The 20,448-nt window shown below is 34.9% G+C and overlaps 1 protein-coding gene across 15 annotated transcripts in view; it reads right to left on the bottom strand.

The window, feature by feature from the left end:
* The window catches only part of LOC122714115 (phosphatidylinositol 4-phosphate 5-kinase type-1 alpha-like), a 31,451-nt gene continuing 11,003 nt past the window's right edge, over window positions 1-20,448 (bottom strand). For 9 of the 15 annotated variants that reach the window (XM_043935152.1, XM_043935155.1, XM_043935158.1 and 6 more), the window contains 7 exons: window positions 19,233-19,310; window positions 17,773-17,826; window positions 16,737-17,111; window positions 13,195-13,402; window positions 12,893-13,104; window positions 10,260-10,354; window positions 2,789-4,679 (listed from right to left, as the gene is read on the bottom strand). In XM_043935152.1, the coding sequence (XP_043791087.1) occupies window positions 4,524-4,679; window positions 10,260-10,354; window positions 12,893-13,104; window positions 13,195-13,402; window positions 16,737-17,111; window positions 17,773-17,826; window positions 19,233-19,310 (1,178 nt within the window). In that variant the 3' untranslated portion in view covers window positions 2,789-4,523. Of the gene's footprint in view, window positions 2,437-2,788; window positions 4,680-5,221; window positions 8,549-10,259; window positions 10,355-12,892; window positions 13,105-13,194; window positions 13,403-16,736; window positions 17,112-17,772; window positions 17,827-19,232; window positions 19,311-20,448 lie in introns of those variants that run through there. The other 6 variants (XM_043935165.1, XM_043935166.1, XM_043935167.1 and 3 more) reach the window with 4 other exon arrangements.

The following is a 20,448-nucleotide window of genomic DNA, read 5'->3' as shown; positions in this document are numbered from 1 at the left end:
TCCTAATTCTACTTCATCGACATAAGCCTTTATAAGTAAGTTGAGTCATCTTCTCGTTAGCCCCTACTTTGTCATACACCTTAATTTTTTCATTGAAATTGACGCGTGATCGATCAATAGGAATAAAAATTATATTATTGTATATAATCAATAATCACGTATATATATTTTCAAATCTTATTTCTTTTCGCGAGATCCGCAATTCATCTCTAGTTTGATTAATCAGTAAATTAAATCTAAATCAAAGGACAAGGAATGAAAGAGAAACGAAGAAGGAAGAAATATAAATTACAACGGAAATATAATTGCAAACTTTATTATTATAACAATTATTGCCAGAGGAAGATCTCCCTCCAGGATCGAACGAAATCTTCCCACGTAAGACTCGGAGACTTTCTATACGAAAGACCACCGATAAGTCCCTCGATAAATAAATAGAACGAAATAATAATTTATTCACCCTTATATCGTACATTGTCGTTGCGATCGGCCGTGTACAAATAAAATGAGGTATCAAGATTCTGAACTCTCGAAGAAAATACAAGAGTACACACAGGATCGCACGCGCCATAATAAATGCATCGACGTACATGATAAAATCTGGCATTTGTAAATCTGTATGCGTGTGTGAACATGTGTAAGTATTCGTGTGTACATATTTATAATATACAAACATATATACCTCTGTTTATACATGCACGTAATATCCCCTAGTAAATATATATATATATATACAGCAGTGATAACGCGATTTTTTTCTTTTTTTTTTAGAAATTTTCGAGGAACGTCGTGAGAAACACTTAAAAGATATTCAAGCGTACCGAGTTCCGAATACATAATCGAATGTAAACGATTCCGTTTGTTTTTCTCGATGGCAATACTCGTTGAGCTGGATGCTTGCATTATATTCGAATAGAATCCGAATGGAATCTATCTTCTTTTCATAATTTGGTTTTCCGCCAAAAATAATCATCGAGTAATCATTTAATTCGTATGGAAAAGCGCGATTCAAACGAATTAAACGATTTTGAGATATGCATACATCTTACTTCGTAATGAAACTTTCTCGAGAAAAAATTTAATCGTAGAATAATAAAGTGAACGATTAAGAATTTCTTGTTGAATTCGATATTGTAAAATTCGTGTATAACTTTCTTTCACTTCATTTATTTAATAAATAGCGCGAAGAATTTAAGATAAATCACTAATCAGATTAATTTAAATTTCAGATAGATCATTGAACGAATATCATGCAATCATTTGAGTATTTTCGATTGGACGATTAAAAATGATAGAACAAGATTTTAAGTTCACGGACTAATCTTAGTGTACAGGGCTAGGATAATATATTAATTCTTTAAATGTACAAAGTGTGCACTGTACACGTATATAGCCACGGAATGAACAATTTTCAATGGATTCACTAGCTGTTTTAAACGACAATAATTATATTAAAAAAGAATATTGCTATCTTTTTTCAAATCACTCTTTTCGATTCAAGATTCTACGACACGATTTAAAATCTAGCTGCACATAATCAAAATATCATGTGTATAATATCCAGATTCGTCGAAGAAATGACGAATTTAATAAAAAAAAAAGAAGAAAAAAAATAAAAAAGAAAAAGAAAAGAAAAAACAAACTAAGGAAAAAAACGCACGCAGTCTTTCCGAAAAAGAATCTAAGAAATCATGCGTTTTATCCATCGTTGTCTGTACATTCGAGCCAGAATGAGAGTCCTGCGAGGGAAACTGTAACTTCCTGGCGGTACATGGCAGTAAAGTAATAGAAAAATAAATAACTAAATTGTCTATCATCGATTCGAGATGATTTTTATATCATCAATTTATTCAAACTTTTTAAAGAAAAAGTGGAAAAATCTGAAATGAATCCAAAGAATGGTATCTCGAATCGATCTCTTATTCTCTAATATAAAGTGTTCCGAAATTATCTTTTTCTTATGGTATTGTGAATAAAAAACTGTATTAAAAAAAGAAAAATAACAAAAAATAGAATAGAATTAATTGCATTTCTGAGAAGAAATTAATTATTAAAGAATAACAAAAGATTATAACGAAGATGTAATACAAAGAAGAGTATACAATTGAAAAACAATTTTCAATTTCAATTTGCTTTTTTTTTCACGGAAATGTAAAAGTTTTTTCCGTGATTAGATATTTTCGGTACACCCTATAAATATAGTTTAACACGCACTACTGTATACGCCTGCTTTTTGTGTTGAACTTACATCAACGTCCTAATGCATTTAATTCCGGAAGGGGAGGATTTCTAAATGCGCCAACATCGAGGGTTCACAGGCTCTGCAGTCAATTATCTCTTTCTCTCTCTCTCATACAAATTTGTATTTTGTATTTTTCTTTTCTGTTTGATTCTTTGTTTATAACTATCTTCATTTTTGCTTGATTACAGGTGGGTCTGAAACGGGTGTAAATAAAAGAAACCAGGATAAGAAAAAAATTTCGATAAAAAAAAAAAAAGAAAAAAAAAGTGAAAATAAAGTGCGCCGAGGGTGAAGGATATATGACGATCGATCTTTTTTTAACAAGGATAGTACACGTGAGCCATTTTGAAACAAAACGGATCGATTTTTTCGAAAAATTATAATTGCTAAACAATTAATAATTAAATTAAAATTAATCTTGATTTCTGATATTTATATGGCTCACGTATACGCTCAAATAATAATAAAAATAAGGAATTACCCCCGACATACGAAATCGCGTTTAAAAAGACAACGAAAGACGAGAGACGATAACAGAAACAATCGTAAGAATAATAGTAACTGCTTTATTTAAATAATATCAGTAATCATGGTGAGATAGTAATAATCATAATGGTAATGATAATAATCATAATAGTATGTATTGCCGAAATAACTCGGTTAAGTGACAAATTTGTCTTGTAACAGTTGAACGATCGCTCGCATTATGCATTGAATATTTTCGTATTGTTTTCATTAACTTGTCAACGTATGTATAATATTTATACGTTTCCCTTAGTACGCTTCTTAAATGAAGAACAGAAATGGATCGGTTGCGGGGATGTTTTCCGTTTCTTTTTCTTTCGTCTGATAAAAATAGAAAAAGAAATTCTGGTTCCTGAGAAGTTGTTAAAAATAGTAGCAGAATGTTTCAATTAATGCTTAAATTAGAATTTTGTTGTAAGAAAGATACATATTGAACGAGTACAACCGATCCATCACCGTTATTTACCCTTTGTTCGAACCTTTTAACCGAGTAATTTATTTTAGATATAAAAATAATTATTATGGATAAAAGATAATAAAAAAAAATAATACCTAGAAATAAAATATGAAAATCCACATTAAACTTATTAAAAAATCAATACTAATGTGACTCGATTAAAGTTGTAAACATTAGTCATCCGATTGACACGTATTGCTCGGTTAAAGGGTTAATTATTCGAATCATAGCAATTAGCCGTGATTGCGGCTTATAACCTTGTATTTCTTTCTACGCACATTTTCAATGGCACGTTTGGTTTCACGATTTCTTCATAATATCAGAAATCTCCTCGAAACTACTACGTTTTTCCGAAATTTTATTTCAAAGAGGATTGATTTTCGAATAATAAAGTCGGAGTAAACATGAACAATCTTCCATCGAAAGCTAATACAATTTTTGTATATAAGACTAATGTAAAAGAAATTTAACGAATACTATATCAAAGTATTCGTAAAGCATATTTTGCAAAATTCGACGAGAATTTCTTCCACTTCTTTACCTTTTTCTTTGTAGAAATTCGAGTCCTCGAGATTCCTCTATAATTTCGTCATCTTTCGAAAACAACGCGAACAGGTAAAAAATCTCGAGAACTTGAAAAAGAAGCACAAAGAGGAATAAAGTTCGCGAATAATCGCGAAACGATCCGTTCCATAGAATCGCTATTATTTATCCCGCCAATTCCTTGGCACATTTTCATCAACATTACAAAATCATACGAAGAAGTCTCCCTTCTTCTCGATATTGCTTCGATTAATTCCTTTAACGCGAGGCTTTTCTTATTCGTTCGCACGATTATCAAAAAGTATATATAACGCAATGACTTTGAAGCAACGAAAAAAGAAAAATTAGAATAATAAAATCTTATGCAATTAGTTAAGTAGACACTTAGACGCAAGGCTGATCTACAATCACGAGAGGATTAAGATCAAAGTTATGCCCGATTATCGTTCGAACCGGTTAAACAGGCATGATTATTCGCTAAGTTTTACGATCGTATATTAAAAAAGATGACCGATAAATAAAAAGGAGCTAAAAATATCGTTTACTCTAACGATAATCAATATCAAAGGAAAAAATTTCTTTTTTTTTTTTAAACATTTCCGCGTGATCACAGATTTCGATGATAATTTTAATTAATTGCTTTTTGGTTTTCTTCAATTCCATTCATCTTTCTATATACGAAATATACGCGTGAACATCGTTGAATTATTTCTAAAATATTTCGATTCGTCCTATAGCCCCAGTTTCTGTTCATCCTTATGGCTCCCGACGTTGTACGCTCAACACTCTTTGCAAGCTCCTTATGATTGACCCGTTCGTGCCGCCGCGTTTGAAACTCGTTCTCACCCGTGTGTACGACGAAAAGGATCTTCTCTGTTCCACAAGACCCTTCGCAATGTTGTTCGTTTCTTTCTGAATTCGAGCACAAAAAATATCAATTCTTTTCTATCACTTCAATTTCTATTGCTTCCAATGAGAATTCATTCGATTGACTTCGTATAGTTGTGCTTTTAATGATGCAAATAAATACAGTGAAACGATTAAGATTAATCAGATTAGTTGCAAAATGAAAACTGGAATAAGAAAACAGTGGAAGAGGGAACACATCAAAGGGAGAAATACAGATAATTTTGATAAATCGAATTAATTAAAAACAGGAGGTTAACGTGAGAGGATTAACACGATCGATCAAAGCACACACGAAACAACAACAGATGGAAGATATATGGTATATGCCGGTTTAACAACTTGTAAACGATCATCGTCAAACAATTAAAATATGCGACAAAGAGAAGCGTAAAAAGCGACGGATCTTCGATCTTCGATCGATTGCGCTTAGAGAGAATCATTAATAAATTTTTCTTTTATTTTCTCGTTTAAAGCATAATCTTTTTTCTATGAATGTTTTAATAATTACGGAAGAAAGATAAATCTTTCTTCTTTTAATAAGGTTGGCAACCAATTTCATATTATTGAAAACATTATTATATTTTTTCTTATTTAATTTTAATACAATGATTATCGTAAGATTAAGTATAGGATTTTATTTTTATTCAATTGGCACGAAATCTTCTCCAAGCGCGTTTCTTTCGATCTTGATCTAAATCTCATCTTAATCCTCCCTGAATTATTACTTGAAGCATCCCTCCAAGTGTGCAAGCATTGAAATCACTCGCAGAACTTGAACGTACGATGCGATATGTTCATTAAAAAAATATCACACTTTCAAGATCGCTAATAAACACTGTTACTGTCCTTTCGTTATAATAGCTACGATATTTATATTATAACAATAATGATAATACCATGATGGTACCCCATGAAAGAGTATCTCGAGTTTAATAAAGCTACGAATTTATCAAGCTTCTGTTTTCCATTTTTTTCTCGGCCATTCAATCTATGTCCACGGGGAGGAATAAAGCTTTTCTTCATCGATTCAACCTTTGAAACGAAAAGGCATAGCAAACGTGACGCGTAAGTTTGTTCCTTGCTTCTTATCGAGTATTTATACCTACTACGTTTCGCGCGAGTCACGTTTCCTCGTTGAAAATCGATCACAATGGAAATAATAGAATTTTCGTTGGAGATGTGAGTGTAAATATCAATTTGTATTCGAAGAAATTTACACTGAATGATTATCGAAACGCATTTGTTAAATGGCTCGTTTATTCATTGTTACTTGCCTTGGATTTCAATGGTTAAATCGTAGATTGAAAAATAGGGAACAAAGTAACACATCGAATTAATTTCGAAACATGCTTAGTATATTGATCACAATATAGAAATAGAAAAAGTAAAAGGAGAGAACAACTACGCTAACTTAAAAAACGAAGTGAATTTTTTTTTTTTTACACAAAGCTAAAGAAAGAAATGTAGAGAGCGAAAGACGCGATTAAAGCTACGAAATAAAATGTTCTCGGAGAAAGAAGGAAATAATATGGACCGATCACCGAGATGCGACTAGATTTTTTTTTTTTTTTACCACCGTTTTCCTAAATACAATATATCGACTGTCAAAAGCGTTTCATTGAGGACAATATATTATAATACGTGTATGTACGTGTAATTGAACAACATTTTGGTTTTTTTTCAAAACGTTCACGATAACTCTCACGCTTATTAGCAACGCGTTTACATAATTTCTTTTTTTTCTTTTTCTTTTTCTTTTTTTTTCTTTTGTTGTTCTGCGACTACTGTAATATTTATATATATATAAACTTTTGCTCATTCATATATATATATAATACGTACACCATCGGAATTCCCGTCAATCACTCTCCTTTATCGTATCACGTATAATACAGTTTGCGCAGTTGTTATATTTATAATATGCATCGAAGTGGTCAGAGAATTCTTTTTCGAGCTTTGAAATAATTTGTAATCTTTTTTATTCCTTTACCAATCTTGTTTTTTTATTAGTTGTATAAAATATTTCTGAAACGAGAATCTTCCTTTATCGAGATAAATTTTGGAAGACTTAAATTTTTCGAAATAGAATAAATTCCCGAGTAAAAAATATCTGTAACGTTATTCTGTATGATAATAATCTCGAGTAAATAAAGCTCAAAGCTCATCTTAGAATTCACCGGTCATCTCGATATAGATTCCTGTTCAAAATCCTTAGGACATCTTCTATTTCTAATTAAATTTTAATATTTGATATAAATCATGAATTTTTTATTAAAAATATATTGGTATTGTTACTTCCTTTATTGTATAAATCTATCAACTCAACATATTATAATCTAAATTTATCCAATTATTTCGATCAAAAATAGAAGAAATATCTTAAGATTTTTGAACAGGAGTGTAAATGTGGTATACATGTTTCATTTAATGTGTGTACATATGTATAAGTATATATATAATTACGTACAGAAGAGACAGACAAAACGTGAGACACATATAGGTACATATACACGACCGGTGATTATATTATCGTAATAAAAACGGGATTGAGGACTGCCTCCTAATTAGATCATAAGTATTATTTACATATTCATTCGCGGCCGTATAGAACTCGTTTCATCTCCTCGCTATACGACTTTCATCCCCCTCGATCGCCTTCCTCTTAATAGTTTATAACTAACTGACGTAACAAGAGGTAATTGTCAGTTATGATAAGAGGTAATACGAGTAAATATTTCTCGTGATAATCTTACATCGCGTTTAACCTAAATGTCATTCGTAAAGCTCAATGATTCGATGATCATTTGATTTCATAGTGCTAGATATGAACAAGCAACGAGAAAACGAGTTAATCGTAATAATGGCACGTGTTCTTTTTCCTTCGAACACTTTTCGAAAAGGATAATTAATCAGAAGACAATGTGATTGGAAGTGTGCGTGATCGTTCTGTGATTCGAGAATTAAATCTCGAGACGAGTCGGAAAAATTCGGAATCGGATGAGATCTTTATTATTATCGATTACCAAAACTTTTACACGATCTTATTCGAATTTTCTATTCGATCTGCAATCTCGCAATCGTGCACACTTATAATTAATCGATACACAATTGAATTAACTAAAATTTTAATTATTAATATAATTATTCATACGTATCAAAACACGTGACGTTATTACGTTTAACTATCCGTCGATTAAAATTTCAACGAGTGCCTACGAGACTCGATATACAAAAAGAAATAATTGGAATAATGATTCGCCAATTCCAAGATGGATGTATGGATCCTGAACGAGTGTCGAGTATTATACAATCTTCTAATACTGTAGGCCGAGTTTTATCACGGTGTATAAGCTTTTCTGGCCCTTTGACGATCTCCAAAGCTTCGGAATCATTTTTCTTTTTCATCGATTCCTTATTCGCTTCGCGAGAACTCGTCTATTTAAATCATAAATTTATACCGTACGAGTAAATGCGAGATTGACACACATTGGATGATTAATATTTCGATAACTCGCGAATCGAGACGAATATTTCTCACAGAAGGTGTTCGTTAAGTACAGAATCGAATATGATAAACTATTTGTGAATCGTGTAACGATAATACTGCTTAAGAAGGAATGATTATGATTAAATTACGTTGTGTTTGTTCGGCATTCATCCCCTCGACTCTCAATCATCCGTCTTGATTCGCGATCAAACGCTCCCTTCCACGATTTCGTTTTCCCTCGTTTTTCCTTCGTTTTTTTTTTTTTTTTTTTTTTCGAAGATTCGTCGCTACGACGGCGCACCAGACCCATATCCAAACCTCACTGAATCGACGAAGCTTAGAGGGACGACGAGTTGCTTTGCATTCACTCGTGCTGCAGTATCTCCTGATTTGAGGAAATAGAGAAACCTTTCAGATTGTCTGATCTTCTCGCATGGAGCGTTCCAAAGCGGTATTCTATCGTTCTTACCAAATTTGAAATATCGAATATCAAATGACGATTGTTTGGACTTATTCTTAATGAAATCGTTCACCATACGGAACATAGTTTTTCACCTCGAGATGATCATTTGAAATGCTTCGCCATAACCGGCGAATTCTTGCCGACAGTGATACTGGGTTAATATGGAATTACTTGGCCTCCGCGTTTTACGTGTTCGACATTTTTTCGCGCGTTGCAAACTCTTGGCTAGACTCGTGAAAAAATTGGCTGAATCACAAGAGAATAATCGCTGATGCGTTCGTTGCGAATTTTAAGATGCGTTCGCACGCAGAAATTCGAGGATTCGTTCACTATGTTTCGAAATCGGAGTATCGTTCGGGTTGTCGCGTGGAAAAAAATGAGACAGATAGGTAATTCAACGACCTTCTTTTGTTTTAAATCGAATGATTCTTCTTTGTTTGAATTCTTTGTATGAAATTGAACGAGATCTTGAATTCAAAATGATTCTACAAAAATTTACGATTTAAATGATTTTTATAAATAAAAATAGATATCGTTTGTTTTAATATTCATTATGCAACAACTTAGCATCTAGAATCGCAAGCAAATAACTGTGAAAGGCTTCGTAGAATGATTTATGAAATCGATCATAGTCTCGAAGTATTTCGACCGATTTCGAACAAAGAATAGTATTTATACTAGACGCTATAATATTACGTATTAAACTTGAAAAAAAAAATCGTTTCAAGGCTCGTCTAACTGTTCATGCAACTTCTTCTACAAAGTATTTATTATCATAAATACGATCGCTAAAAGAGTAAACTATATACTAAGATCAGTCCAAGATGCTCGAGAAGCAAAGAAAAAATCTCAAACAAAATCTCATGCATTATTTTCGAATGATTTTCATATTCGAATTATCTGTAAAGATGAGTATCAAGTTTATATAAAAAATTTTCGCTTTGGAACGTTCCGTGCGCGATCGAGTCGGCGATCTTTTGTGGATTCGATACGATAGATAGGGACTCGACACAAAAGCGATACGTAGACGAGACCAAAGACACGACGACAATTTGATACGAGGACAGAACTCTTTCTGCCCGCTCGTCATCGCGGAGCAGATGTCACGCGTCGTCGTCTGGGGGCTGTTTATTAGTTACAAAAAAACCCTCGGCCACTCGGGGGAAACATTTACACAATCCGATCGATCGGTCACCGGGCTTTGATTGCACACTTACCGCCTCGAGGAATCGGTCGAGGAAGGCACGATAATGATGATTAGAGATCGTGAGACTGGTTTAATAAAATAATCATATTCAAAAAGAAATATATTTTTCTTTTTGTAATAATTATTAATTAATTATTTAATTTTCATTGGAATTAATTCTGCACAGGATACAAGTTAAATTTCATCCTTGAATTTTTATTTCTATACTTTTTATATATATTTGATATTTAACGAATAATTATAGTAGAATATTATAGTAGAAACATTGATAAATATTTTGAAAGATAATGTAATAAATTGGCCAGTCAAAGAAGAGTTAATTTATATTTCATATTCGGAGTAGAGGTAACATTAATACGATCTCTGGATGTCGCTAGCGTACCTTTTCGAGTGACCAATCGTTCAAAGCTACGATTGCCAACTTACCATTTCCGTAGTGAGACTGGCTAGCGCCTCCTCGACAGTGGTAGCAATCCTCCCTCCATCATCCTGACGCCCCCTGATCGGTGTGGTCGACCAACCTAAAATTATCGTTAATCGTCATAGTGCAATAAACAGATCAACATGTTGCAACTGCTCGATCACTGGAGCGTAGATACGTGTTTGTCTAGTGATAAAATTCGTTATCTATCGAGAAGAAATTTTTAATTGATGATGTGTTCCTCTCAAAAGAACCACCAAAAATACATTAATAATGCGAAGTTAAATTTCTTAAAAAAATGGAGCGTTTAAAAGGAAAAGAATCGTTATTATTATAGCCGTGGATTTACTTTTTCATTCAATTCAAATGCTTCTTTTGAGATCTTATAATTACCAAGATGCATCGATAAGAAAAAAGCGTGCATCGTTCTAATTAATATTATCAATCTAAACAGTCTATGAGTGACAAAAAGCGTGTGTAGTTATTTTATATAACGGTGTTGTATGCGAGTGAAACAAAAAATTGAAGAAAAAAAAAAAAAAAAAAAAAAGAAACAGAGAAAAAGAGAGAAAAAAGTTGAAACTTATCTCGAGAGAACATCGGTTCTAGGCGATGCCCGTTCTTGCTTACGAAGGAACCATAGAAGAAAGAAACGTGTATAAGAGGTTATAATGAGAGAGTGAGTTCTCGTGTATATTTTTCTTTTGCAATTGTCGCTTTATTGTCGCTCTCATTGTCGAGAAAAGAAAATGTTCGAGTGTTACTTGACAAGACATTGATATCATCTAGACAGGGCTAAGAAAAGACGGTTGTTCGATTGTACTTGTCAAAGAGAACAATTAATCCATTTCATTATAACTATCTAAAAAAAAAAAAAAAAACGACGAAGATGCTCGTCATGTTTTACACGCATTAATCATCATTATTAATCATCGTTTCAACTTATAGGACGAACTATAACGACGAACATCTTCGTACGCGACACACGATCGAAGTATTTAAGAGTATTTCTTTTGTAAACACTTACAAATAAATAATAATCTCGAAATATGGTTTAAAACGCATAGGCAATAAGATTAAATTTAGGCACTGAGTTGTTGTCGTTCATTTTAACTTTCCATTCTTTTTCTTGTTTCTATAATCAATTTTTGTTACATGATATCTTTTCAACGAGAGACAAGAATCGAACGAGAATTTAAAGAGCATGCAATAGAAACGCCTTTAATTTTTTCGTATAAATTAGTAAATTAGTAAATTACAACGATGATATCACGATAGAATTAATTTCGTTAAATTATAAAGTAAAATAAGAAGTGTACCGTAACAAACGGTCGGTCTAACTTAATTTGCTCTAAAACCTCTTTAGTTCCGGATTACGTAATATGTTGGTACGCAAAATGTAAGCGATGTAGGTGATTAATAATACGTATTTGTTTCACGATTACGCACAAAATCTACCGTGTTTTCTCGATGATTATACTGTACATCCGAATTAACGCTAACTAGTGCATGGTCTACGTATTTTACACGCTTATTAACACGGGAAAGATTACCCGTTTACAAACAGCAAAAATAATATATTTCGTATAAATGATTATAACACAATAGTTGGAATTATATATTGGACAATGATGATGTGATGACCGACAACGATATACTTTCGCTCGTTTTAGAACACTACCTTAAATGGTGGCACGTTAATCAGACTTCCGGTTTCTGGCGCGAGCGTCACGTTGATTGCCCGTAACTCGATATGTATACTTACTGAAAGATATACTCGATTTAAAAATACAGTATTACAGTTAAATTAACGGATTCGTTTTGTTGTTTAATTATCCGAGACTTGCGAGAAAGTAATAATAAATGATAATTATATAGCGTGTCTAAGATCTATTTATTGCCTGATGGAATCTTTCTTTCTACTGTGAACGACATTCGAAGCCAATGCCTTTCTTTCTACAGCGAAATTCAATGGAACTTATTCTACAAAAGCATCGATATTTAAAGAAGAAGCAAACTGAAAATAATTTCTTTTGATGTACAGGATGTCCTACTTAAATATCATCAACTTAAATATCGTTAACTTGATCAAAAATTGTGTTGAACTATATTTAAATTCATATAACAAAATATATAGAGGTATTTACATTGTAAAATTTCTATCCATCTTTTTAATAAGTGTTCTAAGAAGAATAAAAATAAAAAAAAATTTTTATCTACAAAATTGTTATGCAAAGTTAATTTATATGGTAATATAGTTCAATATTTGTGCAACATAATTTTTGATAAAGTTCCAGAAAATTTCTAAATAAATAAATAATTTAATCTCGCTTAAACTACATAAAATAAATCAAATCAAATCCAATTTCTTATAATCTTTCAGTTTGAACATAAAACATAATATAATTTCACCTTCTCGACAAGCCAGCATAAATGATAGGGCAATCAATGGAACGGTCACGCTTGATGCAAATCCTTTCGCCACGAAGATCGAAGAAGAAGAAAGAGAAGAAGGAGAAAAAGAGTAAGAGTAAGAAGAAGACGAAGAAGAAGAAGAAGAAGAAGAAGAAGAGAATCCTCGAGGCACGTAGTAGCCTTCAGGTGGCGTAGTAGATAGTGAGCGCGTACGGAAACTTACCTGCATCACCGCTGCTGGAACTCTCAGTGAAGGACGGTGTGCCCTCTGTCCAGGTGGGCGTCGAGCCCTCGGCGCTGCCCGCGGGTGGTGTCCAGGTGAATCCACCACCTCCTCGACTGCTTCCACCACTTTCCACGCTCAACGACGACTTTGTTTCCCTTCCGCCGCTTCCGCTTCCGCTACCGCTGCTTTCCAAATGCACGTCAGATATGCTGCAATATATTTGTTCCATTTTTTAAATAGACGATGAATGTTGATATTTAAAGAAAGGAAATTAAAAGGCAAATATTAATTTGACTCACCTCACGGCATCGTGATAAGTCTTTGTAAGAGTGACGTGGTGAACAACCTTATTCTGTTTCGATTGAGCAGTGCTCAGGCTGCTCGCTAACATTGTGGTCGGTGCACCGTGTTGAAGTTGACCACCAGAAGCCAAGGTTTGGTCGTTTGAGCGCACTGCATCGTCAAAGGGCGGGGGCGGGGTGGAGCAAGTGGAGGGAAGGGTGCCACCTACAAAAAGCGCACTACAGTTAGCCCTAATGAACACGATATAGTGTGCTTGTTTCGTTGTCAAGGGTTCTAAGGAGAGGATCGTTAGCAGAGGAAGGCCTCGTAAAAAAGAGACCGAGAAAAACAAAGTGTTTCGAACAAATCTTGCCAATTCGATATTTTTTTACATTGCATTTAAGCAAACAAATAAATTGTGTGTTATATTCTACCTTGGTCTGTATAAAAAAAAAAGATATTTAAAACATAATAATCCATGATAAAAATTTAGCACATTTTTTTCAAGTTAATCGTGTTGAAAAATACGTGTATAAAATTATAAATTATTCTGTCTTTACGGGAAGCAATTGAAATGGGTTACCTACTCGACAGCTGTGTTATCAGTGTCTCAATACAATAAGCAATCACAAAAAAAGAAATTACATCGGGAGCATTTCTAACGTTTATCAAACATACATGTGCTAATTGCGATTCTGTTGCACAAGCGTACACTTCAAATTTTCAATTATTTTTCTGTCGTATCGACTTTGGCAGGAACTCGTTCAAATACGGGATTAAAACGTTAGAAATTGATCAACACTTCCTACTGAAGTCAGTTCGAATAAGCCATTCCAACTTGTAATGGTACAACAGTAACACACGTTCTAGAAATTACTACATCTATTTGCGTATCTACAGAAGTGCACAAACAGCAAACTACTTTTAGCCAGCATGACATAAGGCGATATTTTGTTCGAAGAAAAAGGTATTTGCTTCATAACTACAGTACACTCGTGTGAACGTCCCTTTATATCTGTGATACAGAGAGCACACCACACAAACACACCGACAAAACTCTGTGTTCCGTTCAGATTTTATATCGACGATATTTCAACGGAGTTAAAAATGTTTAAATATGATTTTTTTTTTTTTAGACATAGACGTAACTATTTGTAAATTTCTTAAGAAAACTTTAAAGATTTTCCGTTCTTTCTCGTCTTGCTGTACATCCACAAACTTGTTCAATAACTAGCGCTAAATTTTCGCAAATGTGTAATACAGTATCTATATCAAATTCTATTAGATAAATATATATCAATTAAAATAAATAAAGTTTATTTTATTAGAAAGAAATGCAATAACAATTTTTTAAAATTCTTTTTTTAATTACTTTATAAGTTACGTCTATTCTTTATCCTAACAACGGAGATCATTATGCATGCAGAAATACATTTCAATCGGGACAAAGAAAGAAACCAATTCTTACACATACTACTTTTTCAAATTTAAAACCTTTTGTATGTCGAGGATAGTCGATCTCAGCGTTTCGAGCGGTACCTCATCGATGCCATAAAATCGATATTAATACAGTATCGAGCTTATAGTATACGATAAAACAGTAAACGACAAAGTGCATAATCTAGTGGTAGAAAATACGCAAACATTAAAACAACTAACTTCTTCGTTCTCACAGAAGTAACAGTGGAAGAAAAATTCTCGTTTCTGCATGAACCTTAGTTAAAACAGGTATTTTTACAAAACTGATACAAATGAGAGATCGAGTGATGAGAGATGAAAAAAAATAAAAAGTAAACTTAAAGTGTTTCTGCGCATGCAAAAGGGAGAAAAGTTTTTGTAATATGTTGTAGTGTTTTAAAGTCCTTAATTGTATCTTCTTCCCACAAATTCTTCTCACAAAATTCCATCTTGAAAATATTCTAAAATTGATCCCCTTATGCTTGGTCCCTTTTCGATGATTATCGAAAACAGATAGTGCTTTTATTTCTTCATTGATATTACGCTTTCTTCAATCTATAGGTGTACAAGAAGGAAATATTTGGTCTTAAAATTTTTAGAGAAGAATGCTCTTGCGATTTATCAAGATCAGTCTGTGGTTTTAAAATTTTAGGTGTTATTTCTTTCTCCATTTTCAATTCACCCATAGACCTGGATCTTTGTATATCAGATATCTGATTCTTCAGTAAATTCACGTCAATCTTATTAGAAATTATCGATCTCGTATCATCTTTGTCATCAAATTTGTCTCTTTCAGCGCTCACTTTACTCTCGGTTGTAATTTGGGAAGAATAAATCGTTTCCTTTAACCTCTTCGAAGCTTCCTCGTCAACTCTCGTAACCAAGAACGTTTTTTTATCGCCTTTAAGAACAATCGGATATTCCTTATTTTCCATCATTTTTACATCATTCTCCGATTTTCTCAAATATTCATTATTCCCATAATCAAGTTTCGAAGATGTAGTTCCATATTTCTCTATCTTCTTCTTTCTCTCAAAATTCTCACAATCGTTCACTTTTATCGGATTAACAATAGGTTGCACCCTGGACAAAGGTTTAGGAGCCAATTTCTTCCTCCTCTGAGCAGACTTCTCCCTGATTTTCTTCAGCACTTTACTATCTCTTCTACGCTCCATAAGCTTCTGAATATCGATCTTCTTCATCTCAGTAACGTTCTCCTTCTTAACTATCGTGGCGATCGATCTGTCCACTCTGGAAGCCTCGATTCTATTATCCACGATCCTGTTTCGGTCCATGCATTGCGTCAACGTCATGATCGAGGTCTCGAGCTCTCTCTGCTTTCTCTTCATCCGCTCGTAGTACGTCTCCGAGTGCTTCTTGTCCTTTCGCGACATCTTGTAGTTCATTAGCTCCGGTCTAGACGCGGGGTTCAAGAAGTACGTGAACTTGGCCATGTGCTCGGCTCTCGACTTAGGATCTCTTCTCCATTCTTCCGTAATCACACCAGTTTCCGGTATATTTTTCTCAGAATCGATCGGGATATTCTTCTCCCTCTTAAAGTTCCCTCTCTCGGGCCTGAACGGATACGGGCTAGTCCTGATCACGTACGAGTCGTCCACCTTCTCTATGCTCATGAATTCCTCCTCCTCCTCGTAGATGTTCTCGATCGGCCAATCGTTCCAGTACATCGGAGACCGTTCCTCGTGGATGCTATCGAAGGCTGCCGCCATGTCGGCGGATCGATCGTGGAACGCCAATTTGTCGTATCGTGGGGGTAGGTAGGCAGGAGTACGGGCATGCAACACGTTGGATGTACAGGTGGTGGATGTTTCGGTGGCTGTAGTATTGTTATAATCGGAGTGACGGTTTGCGGTGTTGTTAGCAGTCGTGGTGAACGAGGATGTGGTGGTGGCGGTACCAGCGGCGGCGGAGAAGAGAGAAGAGGTACACGTAGCGGCAGAGTAGTTAGTAGTAGTAGAAGTAGTGACGGCGGACGCAGCAGAAACGGTAGATGTAGAAATGTAATCGGGTGTGGGGAGGTGGTGCAGGATGCTCGAACTTTCATGCAAGCGGTATCTCGTGATTATGGCTGCTTCGTCACCTCGGCTGGACGTCATCGAGGACGTGGAGGTGGCCGTTCCGGGGCCACGGTGCTCCTCGGAGGACCTCGCGGTCCTCGATTGGCCGGTGCCTCTTGGGGGAACGGGAGGTGGAATCTTGCCGGAAGGTACCAGATTCGGATTCGGTGGGCTGGCGGCGGTCCTGCCCTTCAGGACGGCTGGATAGCTCGTGACCTTGGCCGCTGAGGTGGTCACTGGTTGCTCTTGATGAGGGGGGCCTGGACCGGCGGCCAAGGTCAACGGAGGCGGGCTCACAGGGCCCGCGGCGAAGTTAACCGGGGTGGAGGTGGCGATTGGCGCGGAACTGGTCGACATCACCGTGCTGGTCGTGCTGATCGCAGGGTCTGTCGGGGTCACTGTTATCGTGTCGTCCAGGGTTGTTTCCAAGGTCGTGCCACGTCGAATACGGGGGTTGCGTAGAGGTGCACCGACAGTGATGACGTGAACACGTTGGGGGTAGGGAGACAGAGAGAGATAGATAGATAGAGGGGCAGACAGAAACAGAGAAGCTGGGTGAGCGAGATCGCATGGTGATTAATATCGTGTAACGTTGCTTCGAGATTCTCGAATCGAACAATTTTTTTTGCGTCGATATCCGCGGTGATTCGCGGATAACTTATTCTTAGATTGAAATGAAATGACTCTTTCGTATCGTTTGTGATTTCGAAGCAACGTGACAACTCTTTGGAGAAAAATATTAAACGTGTAATATGTAATAGTAGAATAACGAGTGATTAATACGATTTAAGATTATTTTATCAATGGAAGTTGTCAATTTAATCGTGTCTCTAAATAGATATCGCTCTAAATTCATTACGCAATTCCTATTTACACGTTGTTATATTATTATTTCGTATATATATATATATATATATATATATATATTTTTTTTTTAGATGAAATAAATATTCAAAAGATCTTCATGGACGTTTAATCAAAACAAAAGAGACCGCGAATAACGATCGAAGAAATAATTAAATGGAATATTAGGAAAATAAGTGATCGTATGAGACTCACCAGCTTTCGTGGGTGACGTAGCATGCATTGTCGAAGTTCCGGTTGTCGGCACCGCTAAACCACCATACAACACCATGTACCATTACCGTATCACCATGTGTGCGACTCTTGATCAGACAGAGAAACTTCCGACTCTTTCTTTCGACGTTTCACGATTTAGTGTAATGTAAAACCACTCATTGCTCTCGAAACTACGGATCATCTCTACGTCGATCATTGTTTCTCGATTTTAAAGTCTCTCTGTCCAGTCACGGATCGAACGTGTCCCGAAATAAAACAGGGATTCGAGCAAGGGACGTTCGAGGCAAATAGAGAGGGAATCGATGATCGGAATGCGCGCATTCGACTGACATTCACGATAGAAAGCTGTATTTGTACGTTGTATGCGTCTGCAGACAGAATCGGACGGAATTCGAAGGATACGTATGGACAGATGGATAAAGCCATAACGGGTTGTCGATAATAATTTACGATAGTATTGGATTATACTTTTAAATCTCTTTCTTTCGTTGCTGACGATATTATAAATTTTTTAATCTTTTCGATTGTCAGATTTATACGGTATTGTCACGCGATTTGATTGACTTTGAAGTTCGTATCGAAGTTGAATCGATCGTTTTAAATAAATTTCGGTGATAGAAACAATTTGTAAATGAAAATTTATCATATAGAGAGATTAAGGGATTAAGATTAATGTTACGAGAAATTATCTACCGACACGGAATAGGCGTACCTTTTTAACACGTGAAAGCACGCACGAGCAATCTTCGTAAAAGAGATTATCTTCTCAAAGGAAATGGCTGATAGGAGATGGTTCAATAACATATCTTGGTACCATCAGGGATGACAGGAATCGTGGTGAACGTTTTGGAGACAGGGAACTTTGATAGACAGGATCTAAATTTATTGCTCTGATCGCTGTGCCTGGCTACACATGTGAAATTCAGCGCAAAGCCAATAATAAGATTGTGGAAAATGTTCTTTCGTATTTCATCTGCACGATTTTCGGACCAGGATCGATCTTTCGACTCGGATCAGTTCCAGATGATCTCTTATTTTATAATTACTAATCGAATGCAAATTTTTAACTCCGTTGTAATTATATTGTCCCAATTTCAATTCGCAAATTTCACTTCAATTTTTCAAATATGGCAAATAATCAACAATGACTCTCATTCCAAAAAGATTTTATAGAGATAAGATATTGACATAGATTCTATTTAATTTATATTTAAAATGAATACTCAATTTTTTTAAACTTATCTTTCTCTTTTTGAATAAATTTAAATAGATATAAAAAAAAATATATATAGAACAAGATATCAATCATCGAACTAGTCCGCAAATCGTAGAACCAGTCGCAAAGGACCACGCGAAGCATACGAAATCGATCATTAACAAATATTCGAAAAAAAAAAAAAGGAAATTTCCAAGATATTCTATCGATCGAATAGACTCACCAGTTGAATCGAAATCTCCATCCAACGGCCTGAGTGGCCTGGTTATGCTTTTTCTCTTCGACGGGGAATGTTTCAATGCTGAAACACAAATCAACGGGTTATTAATACCGCGATACTCGATGTAGGGTTGAAGGGTTGAAAACATCGATAAATACTGATGGAAATCGGAACGATTAATTGGAAAAAAGAGTCTGAGAACTGTGCCTATGTATCGTAAAAGAGGGGATGTATCAAACGAGTTAACGCTACAAAAGCTGACGTCAGTACCGTAGCAAGTGTTAGCTTATGCATGAAGCGTCGTATAATACTTGTTTTGAAAAAGTTCTCGCTGCGCTTCGTGTACACCATGTAAGTCGCGAAACGCATTACGCACGTCTCATTGCGTTGCAGACTTTCTATTTTCACACCGTATTTATCACGATACCGCGATTAATGTATAATGGAGTCGTTTGGCAATCATTATCGCCTCGATTAAAATTTTGATTATCAGTTAACCCTCTCAATAGCGACTGCATCGGTGTATACTTTAAAGAAGTTTTATTCCATTTGACTTCGATTATTCTTAAGTTTTAAAATGTTCGAATATTTCGTATGATTACTTTTTAAATAATTTAAAATCGAAAGGATTATCATAATTTTTCGCAAAATTTCGAATTCAATTCCCAATAATCCCAATTTATTATCAAATAAATCTCGCTACAGCACTGTTTGCCACGACTACGTCTAATAACTTCTTCTCCATAACGTTTGGAGCTACGCTTCTTTGATCTCTCTACGTTATCGGACAAGGGTTTGGGCTTAAACGAAGCTATACTACTTCAAAACGAGGGATTCGCCTCGAATTCGTCTAATCTCGAACTCGTCAATATCTATTACATATAGATGGTAAAGCTGATACAACATCGAAAGCTTTCTATCTTATTCAAATTATATGAAAATTCTTTTTCTAATTTTCATCAGAATTAATAATTAATACTGTGTGTATCTTCTGCGATACACGTCACATTTTCTTCGTTATACTTGCCTTTTTTTACTAGATGTGGATAGAAAGATCGTAGAATATTTTTTCTTTAAAAAAAAAAAAAAAAAAAAAATGAAAGAAAAATATATTGCTGTACTTGCTATGTAGAAAAATAAAAAATATCTATGAATTTTTTATCCACACATCGTACATTTTTGTATATACGTACATGAATATTACGATGACATCTTGTAG

The sequence above is a fragment of the Apis laboriosa genome, unplaced genomic scaffold, assembly GCF_014066325.1.
Source record: "Apis laboriosa isolate Shangri-la unplaced genomic scaffold, ASM1406632v1 scaffold280_cov157, whole genome shotgun sequence".
NCBI classification, from domain to species: Eukaryota; Metazoa; Arthropoda; class Insecta; order Hymenoptera; family Apidae; genus Apis; species Apis laboriosa.
The sequence above is the reverse complement of the archived record's forward strand: the minus strand, read 5'-3'. Positions and strand labels throughout refer to the sequence as shown.